The following is a 23,046-nucleotide window of genomic DNA, read 5'->3' on the forward strand; positions in this document are numbered from 1 at the left end:
ACTGTGGCTCGGCAGGTGGGTGGACGCGAGCGTGAGACAAGTATGCAAGCTGGAATTTCAGAAGGTCAAGTGTGGCACTTTGTTCGTCTGGCACCCAAATCTAGACATTTTATAACCTTGGTACATATTAAATATATGATGCTTAAGTGCTTGAATCCAAACAGCCTGTGTGAGGGAAGTGCTCTTGTTGACCCTGGGGGCGTAGTAAGCTCTGCAGGCTGTCCAGAGGAAATCCTGTACCCTTTTTAACAGCAAACGAAAGCATAGCTTTTACGCCAACAACCAAACACAACCCAGCCCACACAAACAATGCCAGTGGCTCAAAAGAAACGCCTCTGGAGTCTTTAAGTGTTGCATTATAAAACTCACAGCTCCAGAGAGAGAGGTATCCACACTGGAACACCACCGATGAAACATATGCCTCATTCCACCAAGTAAAAATGTTGTTTTCTGCCTTCAATTTTACCCCGCAGTCTGCCTTATTGCTTTGGCAATTTAGTTCTCACTGTGCAGAACACTTACGTAATAACAGCGAAAAGAAGAAGAAGAAGAAAAGCAGGAGGTCGGGGTTTATGACAAAACTGGCACCTGAATGGCTCACAGCTTACTCAACAGTCTATTCCTCAAGTCAGTTCACTATTATAGAGTAACCTTGAACAAATTAAAGAACAGAAGGTGAGTGAGGACTGGTGCTGTGAACAGCAGAGCATTAGGCCAACGTTTGATAGCACATCTTAATGGCACCGGTTTACGACCATTTCCCCAGGATCCTCTGGCCTCCTGCTGTTTCACAAGCTCTCTGTGGAATTTCTGCCCTACAGCAGGCAGGCACGCAATGGTACATGGACACAGGTAAACAATTCAACAAACAGGCGCACAAACTGTTCTAGTTTAAACTTTAACGGTTATAAAGCAACAACGTGTTGCGCAGCTTTTTTCTGAAGATACCACATGATGTTCTACCTCAAACTTTGTCCAAACACACCAACAAGAAACCGCTGCAAATTTCAGGTGGATCAACTGACGAGCGGCACCAACACAAATAAGGATCGCTGTGAGTTGTGAACAATGCAAAGCTTTGCTAACAGAGCTTATGGAAAATGGAGCTGGAATTAAGTACACTAGGCCTCCTTTTGAAGTCAAGAGCTGATCTGGGTTCAGCAAAAAACTAACCTGCTGCAGCGTGGGTCTACGTGCCCTATATTGTGATGCTGAGTACATCAACTTCAATCAATCTTGTGGTTGAAAAACTAGTTGATTTAGTCCATGTCAAAAAGTTCTGCAAACAACGGTTCTTGGCTGTTACAGCCAGCATATCTGCAACTTCAACTCGAAGGTTTTGTGGTTTTTTTGTGTGCGTTTGATGTTAAAAGAAATGTGACACAGTAGTTCAGCTTTGGCAGCTGTGGAAACCACTAATCAGACCTAAGGCTCTTTTCATCCAAAGCAATGTTTCCACATGACCTAGACAGCAAGTCAAAAAATAAATAAATGCATTTAAAGAGTCCTTGTTCTCCTCTGTGGAGCAGCACATGAACTGTTCTCCACTTGCTCAAGGTTCTTGTTAGTTCCCAATAATTCTCCTGTACAGAACAAGGACTACTGTCTACAGATGGAGTCCAAGATGGTGGAACAGGAGATTTGAGTGTCTCACATATTCTGAATATATTAGCTATAATGGCCAGGACTGGCTAGCAGAGGCTAAACTTTCAAAATAAGAGCAAAGGGGATCGTCCACTACTAATACTAAAAGATGACATAGTAATAATTACAAAAAAAAAGAAGCAGCTATCTACCTAAGTAAGTAGATAGCTGCAAAGCCAAGATAAGAACAGGTCAGAGTGAGGATTAAACAACTTGAAGGTGCTATAGGAAGGTAAAGTCACATTAAACTTTCTTTAAAACCGGTGCCAAAAAGTCACAGTTCTGCTGGGGGGGTCATAAATAATGCTGAGCAGAGAGATCGCAGTCTAAGAACGAAGCCTGAGCAGCTGTAGTTTTTGTGCCACATAGCGAGTGCATGTGCGTTTCTTTCGGCTGATTAAGCACATCACAGCAAGACAGCCTGGTGGGCTCTCAAGTCAGAGCCCACCGGAACTAGAAGATGATTACACCCAGACAGGAAACAGAGGCTCGAATTCATGAGTCACACTACATACTTCAATTAAAAGTGAATACAAGATGGAGCAAACATTCACAAGCTGTAACGTGAACACATCCTCACCCTGCTAGAAACAGGCATAAATCAAACGCCAACAATTCTCACGTGGCTTTTGCCCTCTTTCATTAGAGGAAAATAATGGGCCAATTCTCCATTTGATGCCCTGCTTACATTCACGCTCCCATCACGCCCTGCTACCCCGCAGTCAGCTCTGTGCTCGCTATGATCAAAACACTCCTCTCACCATGTCTCGGGCCAAATGAGAGGAAATGAGCGCTGTGTCTGCTTATCTTCAGCATGATGATGCTGTCATTAGTAGAGCACAGGGGGAGCTGATGTTTGTAAGCTCTGGAGGGATGAGTCAAACAGGCCTCTGAACTGTGGTGGGCGTCAAATAGGCAAGTCAAGGCAGTCAACAGCTGCTTCTGCTGCTGGAGGCTTTTCCAGTGCCCACTTACATGCAGGGGCAGTGGAGCACAGCTGTGTGCGGCCCAAACGCACATGTAAACCAAGGCAAACCAACGACAAATTGGATACAAACACTGACATGAATGAAAACGTATGACCCAAAGCGTAAACAAAGAGAAAAACACTTCTCAAAATATAAAACGATGCTCGTAGCTGCAAAAAAAACTAAACAAAAAAAAAAAAACAAAAGAGAGAGAGAGAGAAATTAGAGTAAATTACATAAATCCCCAAACTTAAACACCAGCCTGACAAAGCAGTTTTCATGAAGACCTTCCTCACTACCACAGTCAACAATGACTGTATGTTAAATGGACAAACCTTACCATCCAAAGTAAATTTAAAAGAATTTAAATAATTAAAAAAATAAAACATTTACTAAACGCTCAGTAATATAAAAAGGACACCATCAGCCCACCAATAAGTGATTGCTAGTGTGTTTTTATTATTTGGAATCATTTTGACTTTTAACCAGAAGGACCCAAGGCCCCAGAGACCAATCACTGACTCCCTGATAACTACCAGTTGCTAGGAAAACACCTGCTGGTTGTTGTAGTTGTCAGGTCAAACTGGTTGCAAAAAAGTATACAGTGCTGCACCAAAAACCTCTTTGGATTGCTTTGGCCGCTGCCGCCCATAGCTTGCAATTACGGTGACTTGTCCCCAGACACTCTCCAAGCTGTAGCAAAGCTGAAAAGAGCAAAAGTAAAAGTTGCGTCTTACTGCTGCAACCACCACATCTCAAAAGAGGCACCTTTTACTTTTAATTTGGCGTATTTTTCTGCAGGAAATGTACGTCATCACTCAACTGGAAACCCCTTTTTAACCTCCTGCAGTTACCTTCCACATCATTCAGTCGTTGTGGGCTGCGGCAACCCAGTGTGTAGTTAAATGAGTTAGGTGCATGTCAGATTAAGTATAAGGTTATGGCGTAAGAGACGACATAGTTTTTTGGGGGGAGAAAGAAAAGCTGTGTGCACAAAGGGAGCGATGCCAAGGTGACAGTTGGATACTGCAGACTCTGGTTGCCAAGGTAACCCTCTAATGTATTTAGTACAAGGTCATATGTCAATCACCAGTATTCTGCACTGTCACTAGTAGTCACTTTAATTGCTCACTTCATATTGCTAACGTTTTGGGGTTTTTTTGCAGTTGCATGTAGTCTCTTAAATATGTCTAATGGTCCTCCACGCTACTGTGAATCACTTCCTGTATGGACATAGCTTAAAGGCCGTGAACTGATCAGGGCTGTGATGTAATTTATAGGGTGCTGCTGCTTTGCAGCACACCTCAGCTGTCATCATCAAAAAAAGTTTATGTAAAGTTTTGTGAAACAAGTCACTTGAACAAGAACTGAAGCTGCCGCATCCTATATATACACTTTAATTGTTAATGAGTTACCACGTCAATTTCTCCAGGAAGCAGGTCATTAAATTATAAAAGAATAAGTAGCCATGTAGATCCTTGTTTACAAAAAATGCATCGCCTTCAGTTATATGCCTCAAGACTACACATTCGGTGCCTGAAGGTGGTGAACATGGTCACATCTCCCACCTCTGCAGCTGTGTTTGTGTCCTTCCAACATTTCAGGTAAACTGCAGGTCAAATCTGCTGGCACTGCAGCCCTGTAACTGGAGAATGGGACAGACCGGTTTCAGTTGCTCTGTATCAATGACACTGTGTGCCCTTGTGCTTTGAAAAGAGACACCTAAAATAACAGGATTTAATAGTCTCTCATTTCATCTATTTTAGGTATTGTCAGAATTACAGCAGCAGTTCTTCGGCACTTGACTCACTATACTGTAATTTTGCCAAGCATTGCTGTAGCCTTTCAGTGTTATGTAATTGTTTGTGGTTTTACAATCTTTTTTTCGTGATTTTTTTTGCAAGTTGCTGAAATCAGTCCACTTTAAACCATCATTAACTCCTCTAAACATAGTCCATTTAGATTTTCGAGCACAATCAAAACCCACAGAAGCATATTAGAGCTGATGCAGTCGAAAATAAATTTGTCTGTTTATTATTACATAAGTGATACTGACTAGCAGGCACTTAGGGGTAATATAAACATCTCATGCTTAAATTGAAAATTCCTGTAGTGGGTAGGTTATTTACAATAAGTGATGATGATAAAAACGTAAATGCATGTGTCAGGAACTTACTTGAAGAGTCTTGATAAGTCATTACTACCGCCTTCTGAGCACATCAACAGGACTTTTTGTTTATTTCAGCTCATTCAGTAGCTAACTGCATGCAATAAAACACATCCAAAGTAATCTCAGGAAAGAGTTTTGTTGGAACGGTAAGTGTTGGTGCGCTCTACTGACAAGAGCACTTGTACAAAATTGATTTTGTGAAGTGGTTGCCTTTAAGGTTTGAGACTGAAATTAAAGTTAAAAACGATGGTACGTATGTCATCAACGGCTTTGGATCCGGCATCCTGAACCACAGAGGTGTTATGCATTTTTAAGTGCGAGTTGCACACACTCTTTCAGAGGTTACTCAGGCTCAAGAGAAAGACATCCACTGTAGTGACGAGTATCTGCAGGAGGGCAGTCGTTGGCGGAGCTCTTGAGAGTCACAGTTTGTGTCTGACATTGCTGTAACAATGGCTTTGTCTTCAAGCTCGTTGCAGGAAATCAGCCTCTGCTGTTACGGCCTGAGAATATCACACTGAGATGAGGACAAAGTCAAGGATCCACTCTCTCTGTCTGCAGTGCTGAGGGAGAACAGTGGTCACCCTCGTACTGGGCACTTTTACAGGGGGGTTGTCTTTACGTGAACCAAACCCAACTGCAATCACTGCAGGCAATAACAAGAAGAGGCAATCTGTGCCAAATGATTTTCTGAGGACATGTTAAGTCGCTTATTCATCATGCCTTCACACGACAGACGGAGGCAAAACTTCCATATGTCTTGAGAAAGGTCAATGCGACCGTTTCTCAGTGCTCCGAGTACAAATACACTAAAGATGGCGAGCCGAGGTCCTTTAAGGGAAGCACTGAGCTTTCGGATAAGACAACAACAAAGCTGAAGGACACAGCTGCCTGGAATGTGAGGAGTTATCAGGGATTCTCACTCCTTAGATTCAAATAATGCCACAAGGTATTGTACGAGGTAGACCAATTAATGGCAACAGCTCACAATACACTGATAAACTCAGGTCTTTCTTTCTCTCTTTTTGTTTTTTTTAAATACATAAATGAAAGGTTATGGCTGTGTGAAGCTACTAGAAGATCTTACATTTTTGTCTCATTTGCATAGTAGTGCTGTCCAAAAATATTTAGTTTGTCCAGGTTTTTTTTGAAAATAGGAAGGCAATGGTTTAGACTCCTGGGAGGTCCTGTAGTTATATACAGTGGGGCAAAAAAGTATTTAGTCAGCCACCGATTGTGCAAGTTCCCCCACCTAAAATGATGACAGAGGTCAGTAATTTGCACCAGAGGTACACTTCAACTGTGAGAGACAGAATGTGAAAAAAAAAAAAAATCCATGAATCCACATGGTAGGATTTGTAAAGAATTTATTCATAAATCAGGGTGGAAAATAAGTATTTGGTCAATAACAAAAATACAACTCAATACTTTGTAACATAACCTTTGTTGGCAATAACAGAGGTCAAACGTTTACTATAGGTCTTTACCAGGTTTGCACACACAGTAGCTGGTATTTTGGCCCATTCCTCCATGCAGATCTTCTCGAGAGCAGTGATGTTTTGGGGCTGTCGCCGAGCAACACGGACTTTCAACTCCCGCCACAGATTTTCTATGGGGTTGAGGTCTGGAGACTGGCTAGGCCACTCCAGGACTTTCAAATGCTTCTTACGGAGCCACTCCTTTGTTGCCCGGGCGGTGTGTTTTGGATCATTGTCATGTTGGAAGACCCAGCCTCGTTTCATCTTCAAAGTTCTCACTGATGGAAGGAGGTTTTGGCTCAAAATCTCACGATACATGGCCCCATTCATTCTGTCCTTAACACGGATCAGTCGTCCTGTCCCCTTGGCAGAAAAACAGCCCCATAGCATGATGTTTCCACCCCCATGCTTCACAGTAGGTATGGTGTTCTTGGGATGCAACTCAGTATTCTTCTTCCTCCAAACACGACGAGTTGAGTTTATACCAAAAAGTTCTACTTTGGTTTCATCTGACCACATGACATTCTCCCAATCCTCTGCTGTATCATCCATGTGCTCTCTGGCAAACTTCAGACGGGCCTGGACATGCACTGGCTTCAGCAGCGGAACACGTCTGGCACTGCGGGATTTGATTCCCTGCCATTGTAGTGTGTTACTGATGGTGACCTTTGTTACTTTGGTCCCAGCTCTCTGCAGGTCATTCACCAGGTCCCCCCGTGTGGTTCTGGGATCTTTGCTCACCGTTCTCATGATCATTTTGACCCCACGGGATGAGATCTTGCGTGGAGCCCCAGATCGTGGGAGATTATCAGTGGTCTTGTATGTCTTCCATTTTCTGATGATTGCTCCCACAGTTGATTTTTTCACACCAAGCTGCTTGCCTATTGTAGATTCACTCTTCCCAGTCTGGTGCAGGTCTACAATACTTTTCCTGGTGTCCTTCGAAAGCTCTTTGGTCTTGGCCATGGCGGCGTTTGGAGTCTGACTGTTTGAGGTTGTGGACAGGTGTCTTTTATACAGATGATGAGTTCAAAACAGGTGCCATTCATACAGGTAACGAGTGGGGGACAGAAAAGCTTCTTACAGAGGACGTTACAGGTCTGTGAGAGCCAGAGATTTTCCTTGTTTGAGGTGACCAAATACTTATTTTCCACCCGGATTTACGAATAAATTCTTTACAAATCCTACCATGTGGATTCATGGATTTTTTTTTCACATTCTGTCTCTCACAGTTGAAGTGTACCTCTGGTGCAAATTACTGACCTCTGTCATCATTTTAAGTGGGGGAACTTGCACAATCGGTGGCTGACTAAATACTTTTTTGCCCCACTGTATAGGGATCAGTGTGAGGCACTGATGTTAAAGAAAGCTCTGCACTGCTAGCAAGGCATGGACAAGTTTGCTTAAGGCATGACAAGTAGCCCTAAGGCAAATTAACGAACACCAAAAGTCAGATAGAAATAGAAAAACCACAAAAAGTAATGCTGCATATCTCATACACGCTGAAAGACCACAGAGCCTTTCAAACACTCAAGTTATACATAACAATAAAAAATTCTTCATGAGACCATTTTCTGCCTAAAATATTTTTAACTGGTGCCTGGAAGGATGTTAATGATGGATAGTCAAATAGTTCCCAGAGAAAAATCAATGAAAAATGATGATCCCTAGTGTGGGCAAGAATGAAGCCAAACTAGGTAAAACACCACTTTTACAATACAATTTGTTCTGCATTCCTTTTTCCAGTAATTTCACACACTGAAATTTTATATGTGCAATGCAAGCGTGTGTTTATATTGGTTCACTGTAAGGATGGGAAAGAGTAGTTTGAACATTTTTTTTTAATCTTTGAGAGGGGAGGGCCTGCAGAAGAAGTCAGAGAACCACTGGGCTAAAAGGGGTTTGATTTGTGTCTATGATGACAAGCATGTTCAGTTTTCCCACATACACTGAAAGTGCCGGCATGCATGTGTGTTCATTTTTGTAGTTGGTATAGTGAAAGAGTAGGAATAATGCACTTTGATATAGTGATGTGCAGTTAATTATAACACCATTGTGGTAATGAATAACTGTCTCATTCTAAACCATAATATCAGGATTTACATGACTACTGCAATTGGTTCTATTGGTATTATTCTCTGTACCCCAATAGATAACAGCAAATTGTCCCCCCTTCCTGAGCCTGGTTCTGCTGAATGTGTCTCCCTGTTAAAAGGGGGTTCTTCCACCCCACTGTTGCCAAATTACTAGTCATAGAGGATCACCTGATTGTCCCATCTCTAATATCTTACAAGGTTACCTTACCATATAAAGTGCCTTCAATTATATGTATGCATAAAAATAAAACTGAACTACATATTGGTTATAAGCATCCTTAAGGTGTTGAAAAGTATATTAAGAAAGAACCACATTTTGGTTTGTTAGAAACAAATTCTAAACTTAAGGAGTATAACTCCTTAAGTTGTTAAAGCTGCTAAATCCAACCAATCCAATCCAAGTAAAGCTTAATACACACATCTGAAATGAATCTATATAGAACCTACAAAATAGCCTATGCAAGTGGTCTTTACAGATTTGGGAACAGAGACATAAATCCACTGTAAGGCTGTGTATTTAATCAAATTAAATTCTAATGAAAATGACACTGTTTTGCAATCATGTGCTCATTTTGCCTTTAAGTAGAATTTTTAGTTTTGTTGAAATATAATTAAAAGACTAAAGAAATTGCAGGAAGCACAACGGTGTAGTGGTTAGCAAGGTTACATCACAGCCAGAAGTTCCTGGTACTGAATCCAGTCTGGTTGGTGGTTCTCTCCAGCCACTCTGACTTCCTCCCAGTCCAAAGACATGCATGGGTTAGGTTAATTGAGGATTCTGAATTAAATGTGAGCATGAATGCCCTGCAACAGACTGGCGACCTGTCCAGGGTGCATTCCTGCCTGTCATCCTACGGACAGCTGAGACAGAATCCAGCCCACTCACAACCCCGAAGTGGACAAACAGATTAAAGCTACATTTTTCCAACGCCTATATGATGGTAAATAACTGCAATCCCAACACTGAACAAAATACTTCAGATTATGATTACCATACTTTTACCATAATCAAGGAGCCCTAATAAACAGAACTGTTTAGTGTGCTTGTCCCTCCTCCATTGAAACACTCACAAAACTGTGCTACCCTCACAAAGAGAATTCAAATCTGTGGGAAACTACTGAAAAGACATTACATAACGTTGACTAACACTCATTGTAAACCTACGTCAAGCTCCTATTATGCATTTCAAATGCTTCATATATTATTAAAATGACAAGAAAAAAAACAATTTAAAAGATGTGAAAAAGATGAACACGAGTGGTTTATCACCCACATGCCACATAAAACCATCCAAGAGTGGCCACATCTCAGTCATCAAAGAGAAATGTGATACCTGTGAAGGGAAGTGAGAAGAGTGACAGCAACAGGGAACCTGATCACTGTACAACATCCACCCCAATAACAACGCCCACACTCATCACAATCCTCCACTTCAAATATAGCAATGGCTCAACTTTCATCACATGCAGGTACAGAAGTGAAGATCTCAGCGTGCAGTCACCATGCACACTTCTTGTGGCTGCAGTGTGCTAAGTATAGATGAACTGAGACAAAGTGTCCAGAACTAAACTGCACTGGAGACCAATTACGCAGCTCGATCAAACTGAAGTCACTGTAGACAACGTCCTCATTTCATCAGCATCCTATTAAGACTTTTTTTTTTTTGCAGATTAGTTATTCCACCAAGCAAACGCAGTGTGCATGTGTACTGGTGGATGATGAACCCTCCATGACCCAGTTACTAAGCTGTCATCCTGCAGAGGGAACAAAGAGTAGCAGCTGTCTGTCAACGGCCCGAACAGCACGTGCTTCCATCCCAAATCAGCCAGAGCGCCACAAATAAACATGCTGGCTATGGGACTGATCACACGGAGGTCGCTTCAAAAGTCAAGTCAAGTGCATTAACTCAGGATTACTTTTAGTGCTTCATGAATCTTCTTAATGTCTGAAAGTAATATGTAAGCAATAACATGACTGGATTTTTTTTAATCTAAAGATGCTGAGTTTATAGATGCTGAAATCAAAAAAAGGAATCCATGGCTGATTTTACAAGGTGGTCCAAGCAATAATTTGTCTTTTCTTCCTTGATAAATTACTTTTAAAAACACACTCAGCTCACCATTTCATCAGCCAGCTGTTCTACAGCTTTCCTAAAGAAACAGTCTCCAGCTCTAGCTTTTCAAATATCTTGCACTTTCTTTGTGAATTTCATGTAATTGTTTGCAGGTGGGTTTTATGCTTGGAAAACAATGTGACACACTATTGTTAAAAAATGTTTTTCTGTTATTTATTTCTCCTTTTTGTCATAAAAAAGGGAAACATTCACTACAAAAATGACTAAATATAAACCACTGCTATGCAAACATCAGCTGTCTGTCAACAAGGTAGATATTGATGTACACAGGAGCATCCCTCAATCTCATGATGGACATATTTATGACACTATATAGGCTCAATGATTGATTGAAAAGAACAAGTAGTGACAAGTCTATGTCGGAGGTCCAAAGTGCTGATTAATCAATTATGAAACCGATCAGCTTTACAAACAATGCTGCTGCTGCTGTGAAAGACAAAAGATGCTGCTGCAGATGAAACCCTTGCACACACAATGGGATATTTCTTTCTTTAGCTCACCTCATGGCACACACTGCTGCAATGTAAAGACAGAACACGCACACACTCCCACAAAAGTGCTTTAAATGGCCAGCCTTGTTTACCTGCTGATTCACCGGTGTTGATCCAGTCCGGGTTTGCAATGCTGGCTATTGCAAAGATATCTGCTGCCAGAAACAGACACCCCGAAATGATCGTTAGTTTATCCATGTCGCCAGCCGAGAAAGCTGTGAATGACGTGGGAAAATGTCCAAAATGTGACTCCGGGGGTGCTGAGAGACACCGTGGCCGTTATCAGTCCAACCTCGCCCCCTTCAACAGGAGCCTGCTGTTGTGGTTCTGCTGTGCATTTTGCAGCAACATTAGCTCCTTCGCGTCAGCCAAGCGAAAGCCTCCAGCTACAAAAGGCTCAAATACGAGGCACAAAAGCATCACATCTCAAGTGCTTGCTGTAGCTCGCTAATGTAAAACGATAATTTAATCAGCACCGAGCCCCCAAACAGCTTGAGTTGTTTTTTGGATCCGTTTTAACAGCTGCAGCCGCAGCAGCAGCGGCATCGGGGTACAGCTGCGGCTAGCAGGCAGCTAGCTAGCTATTTCCCAGATTCGGGCTCGGTGTGCCGAGCTGCGGCCCAGAGGCTGCTCGACGGCCGAGACCGCAACTGCGCTAGCATTTCAGGAACAATGTCACACAAACGGAGGTGCCGGAGAACAGAAGAAAGCTCCCCTCACTTGGCAATATCCGCGTTTATTTCTGTCTTTAGCTCAGGTTTGTTGTTACCCGTCAGGGAAACGAGAACCCATCACCCTCTGCTGCTGCTGGGACCCCGTTCTCCTTCTCCGCTGGAATAGCATCTGGTGCTTTCGGTCCGTTAGCCTGCCAGCCTCTACCCGACTCCTGTGTTCTCCTGCTCCGGACCACGGTGATGGGAAGCCCGGAGTTTAAAACACTGCGTATTTCAATCCAAAAGCAACGCTGTGAGTCCTAGCCTGGACGTTATTGTTATGCTTTCCACCCGTATGCCCACCGCTAGCTCAACCTCCCCTCCTGCTTAATGACATCAGGCGGACACCCCCACGCAGCGTCACAAACACACATACATACACACACACACACCTCGGTGTCTTCACGTTCGGTGGGGAGGTATCTCGCGATACTGTGTGAAGACTGGGGGTCTTTTGTCCTGAAAATAGTGCTGTGCGATCCTGCAAATGCTGGCATGGAACCGATACCAAGTAAACACAGAGCGAGTACTGCCGATACCGATACTGATACTTTTAGCCTATAATAGGCAGCTTATGATGTATGAGAGGAATCATTTGTTTGCAAACTGTGAACATATTTTAGTAATTACTAAATCACTGATTTTTATTTTCCAGAATAATTAGTTAACACCTTTCAGCTTATCATTTATTTTGAAACTGTTTTTTTTTTTTTGTTTTTTGGAGACCTGGAATATAATTGTGCAGGTCTCCAAAGCGGCTCAACTTCTCTTAATTGCCCCAAAGGCTATAAATAAAATATGCCTGACAGTCAACACAAAAGAACTTTTTTTTTTTCATTTCTAAAAATAACATATTTAACACAAATCGAGTAATCCTATAAAAACACTTTTGTCTAAATAATGACCAATAATAAGAGAAAAAACACGCTCTTTCATAATAAACTGCTCACTGGTTTTCATTTGAGAAATTTCAGTGTTTTAATAGTTATAACTGCACACAACATCTGCTAATTTTTCACATTTTAATTGGCCTAAAAGACCTTGTGAACTTATATCGATCCTGTCACGCTAATATCAATCCAATACCAGCATTGGTATTAATACTATATAACTGCTGTTGACTTAGACTCCCTTTTGTAAATGTTTAATATTTAGATGCAGAAAGGATTCATCTTTTTTTTTCTCCTTTTTGATTTCATAGCCATTTACTGAATGGAAAGTACAAGTTATCTTAGAGTGTGCAGGGACAACATGCCCAGAGGGAAGTTTCTCATTTAAATATCACATATTCCACTAAATAATTACAACTTTCTGCTACTTTTTTGCACAAACTCCACCTCTTGTGTGCAACTATTCATCTTACAGACACAAGTCAGCCTGCACATTAATAGGCACCTTACAGAATACACGGGGGGCATAAAATAATGCATTTGTTAAATTACAGAAAAATGTTGAGCGCATGATGAGAGCTGGCAGATGTTAAACAACCTCAGTCATCTCAGGAAGTAGAGATGGCTTAGGCCTTTACTGTAGAGGGCTTCTATGTTTTAAATGAAACCCAGTTTATTGCCAGTATGGTATTAGCTCTTTTACTGACGATCTACAAGACAACCCTCAAACGTCAACTTATGTTTGTGCGCTTTTGGGTCCCCCCACTGGCTGATGAATGAAACAAAACCTCTTGGTGCTAAAGTGCTCATTACCTAAAATAACAGCTTTTTGCTGCCAGTGTTGGCACATAGTGCTAACGTCATCCAAAACCAAGCACTCTTCAAGATGATGGTGTGGAATCATCAATCTCATGCAGAAGACCGCACTTGTGCACGGCACACATGCCAGAAACTTGTCATTCAAAAATGCAAAATCAAGCAACAACCCAAGTGTTTTACTGTAATTGTTTTAATTTACACTGATGTACAGTTCCACTGATGAATCCACCCTCTCCCCCACAACAGACATTACAATTCTGCATCTCTCTGTTGGTGCTCACACATATTGCAGGACAAACTACAAATGACAGGTGACATCCAATGAACTGCTGCAGGAGGCAACATCCAGGCACAGCATGCCCAAGCAGAAAGAAAAATCAACTGTTCTTATTATTCTTATGTGCATTTTCATACTTCATCCACAAATGGTGTATTAATGAGGTGTCCACTAGCTGACATGGTCTTCTTGCCATCCACAAATTTCTTTGCAGCCTGTAAAGAAAACAGAGCAAATTCACTGACGGGCAATATTTCCAAATATATCCCAGTATTTATAGTCCACCGAAACCCTGCCACAGCTCCGACACTACACAGAACCCCACGCAGCGACTAAACACAAATGCAAGTTTAAACATATGAATAAATAGCCTGCACGCATAATTTAATAACTTTTGTTTTTGTTAGTATAGTCTTCAGGGATATATTTTCAAACTGAGGCTGCCACCAGTGCTCAGAGGAACTACAGTGTTTCTATTTGAAATGAGGTTCAAATGTGAAACTAAAACAATATTTACTCTGTAATGATCTGTATAATCCCAAAAGCCCTTCAGTAAAACGCACTGTCAACATGATCTATTGCATCGCTTCTTAATGAACTGTTGTTTTATTTGGACATGAACAAACTAGTGAGCCTTTACTGGATGATTTATGACTCCAACCCACGCTCTACTACAGATGGGGTACATAAAGGTAAGACTGCTGCCACTGCAACCCAGTAATGTAACAATGACACGACATCAGATATAAAATCCATCAAATGGGTTTAAATTTGACATGCATTGAATCTAAAAACCACATGTATATAAGTGTGGTTGGAAATTTACAGGGACATGGATGTCATGGTCATTTTTAATGACTTTTTAAAACTTTTTCAGGGTTGAATGATTGTACAGTATACTTTAATGACTATTTCAAGTTATTCTGGATTTTCTCTAATCCACACAGGGTCAAAAGTATGCATATAACCTCAAATACTTACTTAAAAATAACTTTTAATAAGTGGTGCTGAAGGTTCTACAATGCCTTTTCATTTGATAACGCCTATTAACTTCTCGTTAGTGAACTAATGAGAGAGACTGACTACAGCTGGTAGTTTCTCTTTGCCAACATAGAAAGGATTTGTTTAACAGCACTCACTGGACTGACCACTACTCAGAATAATGGAAAAGTCTAAGGAACCAAGGAAGAGTGGTCCCCACAGAATCATACCAGAAGCTTGTTAATGATGAAAAGCAACTTGTTGAGGTGCAACTTGCTAATGGACATTTACCAAATATTAATAGGGGTGTATGCAAGTATTTGTATATATAAAGCAGGGCTCTAGACTAACTTTTAGGCATGGGCGTGCCATGGGCCATAATTTTCTAAATTATTAACTAACAATCTTGTGCTTAAAGTGCTTTGTCAATATTGTAGAAAATGTTAAACTTAATCATCATCTCGGCCTCCTCTGACGACCTGTTTGCTGTTGCATGCTGCTGACAGGCAGTGGGGAGAGGGGACACTTGGGCAGTGCATTTATTGCAGCATATAATGTGTTTTCTGGATACACTGTGCTTTTTCAGCATTCAAAGATTGATGGCACCGTGTCAGAGCACTGGCTATGAATTTCAGACGGATCAGGCCTTAACTTAACAAAAAAGTTATCAATCGTTCTTTTCATTTTTTCTTATTACCCACAGCTACATCCACTTCTGTCAGGCCAAGGCTGCTCACTAGGGCTGGGTATCATCACTGATTTCTAAAATCCATTCGATTCCGGTTCTCAAAGTCCTGATTCGATTCAATTTAGCCTCAGACAGTCAGAAATATTATAACTCTGATCATTTATCAGTACTGATACACATGAGACTTCATCAGAATTGTGAACATCACAGCAGATGCCTTTGTGTGAAAGTAACTGAGAGTAAAACACAGAAAAACATGAAGGAGATTTTTCTGGTCTGGCTTTTTATAGCAGATAACCTTAAAAATATTCTGCAATATTCTGCAATTTTGCATAATTTTAAAAAGTTGAAATTTCTTCAGTATTGAACAGCAGAAATTAGGCTTTCTTGTCCGAGGTCATTTAAGTGAAAGAAAAGAAAAAGAAAAGAAAAAGACAGTGGCCGACAGCGCTGTAAACAACGGTGGACTGGTGGTTAATAAGCGAATGAATAATGCAGAAAACAGAGATTTGAGACAGGAAACTGTTCTTGAAGTACACAGAGAGAGAGAGCTGTGCATGAAGTGTGATTTTTATTGTGGTGGAAGCAAAACAGCAAAAGTCAGAGGGAATTCATGACGACATTTATCAAATGTGAAGCGTAGTTTGCTGCTTCTTTTGCAGCTGGCTCGGTGAATTTTGGTTGGAGAGAGGCAAAACCTGCAGCTCAGAATCAGCGCAAAAAGACGTAAACACAAAGCGGACCGACGCATCAGAATCGCTAAGCTCTGACAGCGTGTCCGTCTACGGGCCGTCGGGCGAGAAGGCCGAGAAAGACAAAGCTGATTCTGATGCGTCGAGTCCGTTCTGTGTTTACGTCTTTGTGTGGAGTGCGTGTACCTGCTCTCATTTGCTGTTTGGTGGTTGTTGAAATAGTTGAAATAGTTGTTGAAATAGTTTTATGAGCTTTAATCTGAGAATCTGCCGTTTCTGGCAAAACACAGTTATATTTTAAAGTCAATTCAGGATTTAATGAATCGATATCGCTTTATTCAAGCTACTCACCTCCCTCTATCCACCTGCACTTTCAACTGGACCACGGCCAATCAGAGAGGTCCCGCTCCTGACTATCTCTGATTGGTTTAGTCCACGATAGGGGCATAATGTGTGTCTGTTGTTCACCACACGGAGAGTTGCAGAGATTTTTTTTTTTTGTTGTTGTTACCTGAACAGTTGTTTATTTTTTTAGTCGCACCACTGAAAAATTTGGTCGCACTCTAGAGCCCTGTATAAGTATTTTTAAAGTCTTTAGGATGATATATACAGTGGGGCAAAAAAGTATTTAGTCAGCCACCGATTGTGCAAGTTCCCCCACCTAAAATGATGACAGAGGTCAGTAATTTGCACCAGAGGTACACTTCAACTGTGAGAGACAGAATGTGAAAAAAAAATCCATGAATCCACATGGTAGGATTTGTAAAGAATTTATTCGTAAATCAGGGTGGAAAATAAGTATTTGGTCAATAACAAAAATACAACTCAATACTTTGTAACATAACCTTTGTTGGCAATAACAGAGGTCAAACGTTTACTATAGGTCTTTACCAGGTTTGCACACACAGTAGCTGGTATTTTGGCCCATTCCTCCATGCAGATCTTCTCGAGAGCAGTGATGTTTTGGGGCTGTCGCCGAGCAACACGGACTTTCAACTCCCGCCACAGATTTTCTATGGGGTTGAGGTCTGGAGACTGGCTAGGCCACTCCAGGACTTTCAAATGCTTCTTACGGAGCCACTCCTTTGTTGCCCGGGCGGTGTGTTTTGGATCATTGTCATGTTGGAAGACCCAGCCTCGTTTCATCTTCAAAGTTCTCACTGATGGAAGGAGGTTTTGGCCCAAAATCTCACGATACATGGCCCCATTCATTCTGTCCTTAACGCGGATCAGTCGTCCTGTCCCCTTGGCAGAAAAACAGCCCCATAGCATGATGTTTCCACCCCCATGCTTCACAGTAGGTATGGTGTTCTTGGGATGCAACTCAGTATTCTTCGTCCTCCAAACACGACGAGTTGAGTTTATACCAAAAAGTTCTACTTTGGTTTCATCTGACCACATGACATTCTCCCAATCCTCTGCTGTATCATCCATGTGCTCTCTGGCAAACTTCAGACGGGCCTGGACATGCACTGGCTTCAGCAGCGGAACACGTCTGGCACTGCGGGATTTGATTCCCTGCCGTTGTAGTGTGTTACTGATGGTGACCTTCGTTACTTTGGTCCCAGCTCTCTGCAGGTCATTCACCAGGTCCCCCCGTGTGGTTCTGGGATCTTTGCTCACCGTTCTCATGATCATTTTGACCCCACGGGATGAGATCTTGCGTGGAGCCCCAGATCGTGGGAGATTATCAGTGGTCTTGTATGTCTTCCATTTTCTGATGATTGCTCCCACAGTTGATTTTTTCACACCAAGCTGCTTGCCTATTGTAGATTCACTCTTCCCAGTCTGGTGCAGGTCTACAATACTTTTCCTGGTGTCCTTCGAAAGCTCTTTGGTCTTGGCCATGGCGGCGTTTGGAGTCTGACTGTTTGAGGCTGTGGACAGGTGTCTTTTATACAGATGATGAGTTCAAACAGGTGCCATTCATACAGGTAACGAGTGGGGGACAGAAAAGCTTCTTACAGAAGACGTTACAGGTCTGTGAGAGCCAGAGATTTTCCTTGTTTGAGGTGACCAAATACTTATTTTCCACCCTAATTTACGAATAAATTCTTTACAAATCCTACCATGTGGATTCATGGATTTTTTTTTTCACATTCTGTCTCTCACAGTTGAAGTGTACCTCTGGTGCAAATTACTGACCTCTGTCATCATTTTAAGTGGGGGAACTTGCACAATCGGTGGCTGACTAAATACTTTTTTGCCCCACTGTAGATTCAATGTATGTAAAGATGTATGCTTTACAAACATTCCACCCAGTTCAAAGAAATCATTAAAATCCCCAAATTACATGACATTCATTCCCTTAATGAGTTGATGTAAACTTCTGACCACAACTGTACTCTAGACTGCAATAATCACTTCTAACAGCTAGCTTGTTCTTCTGCAGCTGTTTGTTAAGTCATGCTATTAAAATCTCACTGAAAGCACACACCTTAACCACATCATTCTGGGTGATGGCATCTATAGCCTTGAGGACAGCGTCAGGGGCCTGGTACACTCCAGCGGTGAGAGCCTGAGCACCAATCTCCTCAAGCAGCCCCTCTGAGCTCTCCATCGACATCAAGTACTCCGCTTTCAGCTGGTTCCTGCACAGAGGTGTCAAACACAGACAGGAGTGAGCAACAGACCAGTTAGAACTCCACCTGCGTCATCTTTGTATGAACTTACTTTGCTCTGGTGATGTCAGCCTCAGACACGCCTCCCTCGGCCACACCCCTCACCTGTGCAATGGCGGCTTTGATCACCTGCACAGAGAGAATAATTCTGGCATTTCGGCAAATTTTTTAAATCAAGTTAGACACAGAAAACTTGGCAACTACCTCTCCTGCAGAGGCAGCTTGTGCAATGGTATAGACCCCAAACAGGCCGGAGTCGGAGTACGAGACGTTGAAGGCAGTGGCCTGAAAGACAACCAGAGGTTATCTGATGTAGAGTGAGAAACTGTGCATTTATAACAAGAACAGCCAAGCATCCTAAAAAATAAAACTATTCTAAATACTCCAATTGAGGCAAATCATTCTTTCAGCAGATTTCTGGAGAAGTTTCCCCAAGAGACTTCATCAAAGGAAAAGACCACTGAAGCCTTTTCTTTGTCTGTCAGTTCCAGACTGATGGAAAGCATCGTGCGCCAGTTTTTGGCTTTTTTGACAGATTTCTGCGTTAAATCGGGGGAACACATCTCAGAAAGACTCATTAAAAATGGACTTGAACTGTTACGGCTACAAAAACCAGTGTCGCTGTCCTGTTTCAACTCACATCAAAGGGCTGTGTGGTAGCTTTGGCGATCCCCTGGCTCAGTTTGCTGGTGATGCTGGAGCCCCTCTTTACATGCGGACCAGCTCCCAGGATCCTTTGCAGCACACTGAAAGCATTAGCCTCGGCACTACCTGTCACAGCACCTTCACTGGCAATCAGAGCGTGGACAAGCTCATCCTTGTTCTGCACTCGCAGCTCACCTAACACACAATATTTCCTCATGAGAACAAGGCAGCGGCGGATTGCAGAAATAATTTAAAGTTGCTATTTTAAAACACAAGCTCCTACCTCCACGGTACACAGATTTAGCCACAGGGGCCCCAACCCCACTGCGGGCACTCAAGAGCCCCTCACCCACTTGCCTCAGGACCGAGTGGTTTACACCTGAATGGGTAAATGAGATTAACATCCATAAATGAGTGAAGTGGAACAGAGTTCTGACATGTCAGCAGTGACTCACTATCTCATTGAGATTTAAGACAAGCGTAAGCTCACACGTAAGCAAGACTGCTTAGGCTGGAGATTGCTAACTACCTATTAGGAAAGCCAAATGAAGAAGGGGGGGGCAGCTGTGATGAAGCAATCAAGGCTGGACAACACTCACCTAGTCCTACTAGAGCCATTCTGCCAGTGGTGAAATGGTCCTCAACAAATGACTTAAGCTACAGGGAAGGATAAGGAGGAGGACAGGTGTTTAAGTGCATCACAAAAAGTACTATTTTGCTAATTGAATAGACCCTTTAAGACCCTTAAGAAAAAAAAAAAAAGATGTAACGCATATCCTTACCTGTTGAGAGGAGACATGGCCGACCATATAGTCAGGGCAGTACAGAGAGTTGGACAGGGTGTTTTTGTATGCTGCTTCATGCAACTTCTCAATTACACCTGCAGGAGAAAATTGAACAGGACACAATGAAAACTTTAAATATGGATAATCAAAAACTGCTGCATCTAAAAAACAAACAAACAAAAACAGCAACAATGCACAGGACTTTTTTCAGAAATCAAGTTAATTAAACAACTTTTGCACAAGTATTAACGTATGTCAGAAACCATGCAGAATATAATATATCTACAGTAATATGAGAGGGACTGGAATGCTTACTGCTCAATGAGGCTACAGATCTGACTGAAATGGCACAAAAAAACCAAAAAATGCCTCAATCCCAACAGCTCACGTTAAGCATTTCTGAAGTGGCCACAAAACTCAGAGCAAAAACATTATATAGCCTTGAGGTCTACCGCAGCTTAGCGAGAAGATTTTTGATGTTTTACATAATTATAGCCAAATAAAATCATCAAGGATCTTCTTTAGAAATTAAAAATCACTTTCACATCTGATAAAACTATTTCCTCAGTAAAAATACAGGCAATCAGGAGATGAACTGTTGCTTCTGTTACACACCTATCTGAGGACACTGCTGAGCCAGAGCCTTGTCAACCTTCACTCTGGGCGTCAGTTCGTCCACCTCCCATGGCCGAAACTCCTGAGCTGTAGTCACATTGACCAGAAACTCCATTAATGAATCTCTGGACACAAATAGGACAGCGAAGTGTCAACACAGCCTGACGAGTTTTAATGAAAATAGAGAAGAGAAAAAAATAACTTGACGTTAATATGGGAGCACTTACATGTCATCTCTCAAACAGTCGGCAGTGTAGACCATTGTCTCTCTTGATGATGTCGCGCTGCATGGATAGAGATGACAACACAGCTGATTCAGTGTGATCCGCTGCATAATTTTGAGCAACAAAAGCAGCGACGGTCAGTGTGTGCATGAAGTGTGCTCACTGACCTCAGGCTGCCCCCGATTGCTTCCACACTGCGACAGATCTTGAAGGCAGACGCTCCCTTTGTAGTCTACAAAAATAAAAATAAGATAAGTAAGCAGCGTAGGCTGTCAGGCTAGAGGTGCTGATAAAAACAAGTGCAGTCATGTCCTTCTTATTGTGGTAAGAATAACCTCAGGAATAATTAAGTTAGCTATCACACGCTTACAAGCTCATTCACAGTTTACCAGGTTCGCTGCCAGTCGTAACACATGGGAGACACCCTGGTTCTCCACAGTCTCATAGCGACTCCCAGCTTTCACAAACACACCAACACTTGACACGGGGGAGTAGTTTTCCAGCGAAGCTATCACCAGGCCGTTTGGGAGCTTGGACACCTGAAGGAGGAAAGAAAAAATGTTACACAAAACACACAACTTTCACACAGAAACAAAACTAGTGGTACACTGCAACTTAAGATGACACCAGCAATTAGAAAAATACTGCAAAAGCTCACAAAACACAGCAGAAGTGTTTTTTCGGAAGAAAATATCATGACAACCAGCTGTGAGTTAGATTTCCATTGTGTTTTGTTCGATTCGAGAGCAGCACCTACCTGGGCATCCTGGGGAGGAAGAGGTGCGCCTTTGGACGGTTTCAGACCTGAGAGGGGTTCAGCCAGACTACCGCTCCTCCTGGCAGCTGCGTAGCAACGTTTCTGCAGGAAGGTGACACCGTAATTAAAGACAATGATTCATTAGCAGCTAAAATAAGAACAGGAAGTTATTACTGAATTATAGCCACAATCCCGTATATATCGTGCTGCTTTAAACTGTGTGTAAACACTAAATTGGCAGAATCTTAATCCAACAAAGAGTAACATGACCTCTAATGTTACATAATAGCTACTAACACATACAAGTAACACGCAGATTACACAAATATCACCAGCTAGGGAAGTCACCGCCTTTCTATGTCACATGGAGCTGCTTTAGGAAGGTCTTGAGACAACAACCTAATATAATCTAATACTGCAATCATCTAATATTATTTTTACTTTTAATTGGGTTTGCATAACTGATAATAGTAATTTTTCTTGCAGAAATGCCCAAAAGTATGATCTAGGCCCCCTAAAACCAGGCCGTCTTAATAGGACCACAAAATCAAAACAGCACCTGTGTGTGCAGGCTGAGAGCAGCTTGACCTGACGTGACCTGTGCACATTTATGTCCCGGCAGCAAAGTCTGGGACTAATGTGGGAATGCACTAGCATCATAATTGGATAACACCGAATTTATGACCAAATAGGGGGCCTGGTTCGGTCAAAACGGACGCTGGTGGACTGGAATTCAGGGATGACCTTCAGGTTACACCCAGCTTACCACAGTAATGCAAAAGGCGACATAAAACAGCTAAGTCGAGCCCACACGCTTTTCAAATTGTATTTATATTTTTTACTGCACACTTGATGTTTATTTTATTGTTTTCAGTACGTGTGAATGATGAAATTAGAACGTTGCCCCTAACTCGAGACAGAAACCGTTTTACGGTAGGTAAACTTGGAGAGCTAACCGGCTAGCAGGCTAACTGCTATAGCGAATGGTCGGTTTTTTTAGACCGGGACGAGCAGGGAGCAGATCCGGCGGATGACACCACTCAGACCGCACCAACACAACACAGGACTCACGGAGATAGTGTTCAGAGACTGTATTCCTCTCATGACTCCTCACTCTCTCCTTCAGCCGGTACAGAAAGACAGATATGGCGGCAGACTGACGTCTTACCCACAACTCACTGCGCCGTGTAGTCGCTAAACCTTTCAAAATAAAAGTATCACAGCGTGTTTCAAGTTTCCTTGAGCTAGTGAAAACTGTTCGGCTTGTGGCTCATTAACAACATCAGCAAATAATAATAAACATCATTCCTCCCCTTTCTCCTCCTGCTTGGCAGCTCGTTCTTCAACATCCTTTGTC

The 23,046-nt window shown here is 42.2% G+C and overlaps 2 protein-coding genes across 2 annotated transcripts in view; both read right to left on the bottom strand.

Annotated features, from left to right (window-relative positions):
- mosmoa (modulator of smoothened a) overlaps positions 1 to 12,051 on the bottom strand; it is a 30,257-nt gene extending 18,206 nt beyond the window's left edge. Inside the window, exon 1 of the mRNA XM_080904772.1 lies at positions 11,075 to 12,051. Within this exon, the coding sequence (XP_080760898.1) occupies positions 11,075 to 11,180 (106 nt within the window). The 5' untranslated portion in view covers positions 11,181 to 12,051. The remainder of the gene's footprint in view (positions 1 to 11,074) is intronic.
- Positions 12,052 to 13,578: 1,527 nt separating this feature from the next.
- uqcrc2a (ubiquinol-cytochrome c reductase core protein 2a) lies at positions 13,579 to 22,898 on the bottom strand. Its single transcript, XM_080904964.1, has 14 exons — positions 22,761 to 22,898; positions 21,690 to 21,791; positions 21,322 to 21,471; positions 21,100 to 21,164; positions 20,936 to 20,992; positions 20,709 to 20,833; positions 20,091 to 20,188; positions 19,908 to 19,965; positions 19,592 to 19,687; positions 19,304 to 19,503; positions 18,868 to 18,948; positions 18,716 to 18,792; positions 18,480 to 18,633; positions 13,579 to 13,896 (listed from the first exon to the last, which is right to left on the bottom strand). Exons 1-14 carry the CDS (start codon positions 22,791 to 22,793, stop codon positions 13,813 to 13,815), a joined length of 1,380 nt encoding a protein of 459 aa, XP_080761090.1. The 5' UTR covers positions 22,794 to 22,898; the 3' UTR covers positions 13,579 to 13,812.
- Positions 22,899 to 23,046: the final 148 nt, after the last annotated feature.

Source organism: Rhamphochromis sp. 'chilingali', assembly GCF_963969265.1.
Source record: "Rhamphochromis sp. 'chilingali' genome assembly, chromosome: 15".
Lineage (NCBI taxonomy): Eukaryota > Metazoa > Chordata > Actinopteri > Cichliformes > Cichlidae > Rhamphochromis > Rhamphochromis sp. 'chilingali'.

Coding starts and splice junctions, on each gene's coding strand:
- uqcrc2a (XM_080904964.1), bottom strand. CDS start 22,793: ATGAGAGGAATACAGTCTCTGAACACTATCTCC. Junction 20,993..21,099: donor GCAATCGGGGGCAGCCTGAG/GTCAGTGAGCAC, acceptor CTATCCATGCAG/CGCGACATCATCAAGAGAGA. Junction 19,966..20,090: donor GCCATGTCTCCTCTCAACAG/GTAAGGATATGC, acceptor CCTTCCCTGTAG/CTTAAGTCATTTGTTGAGGA.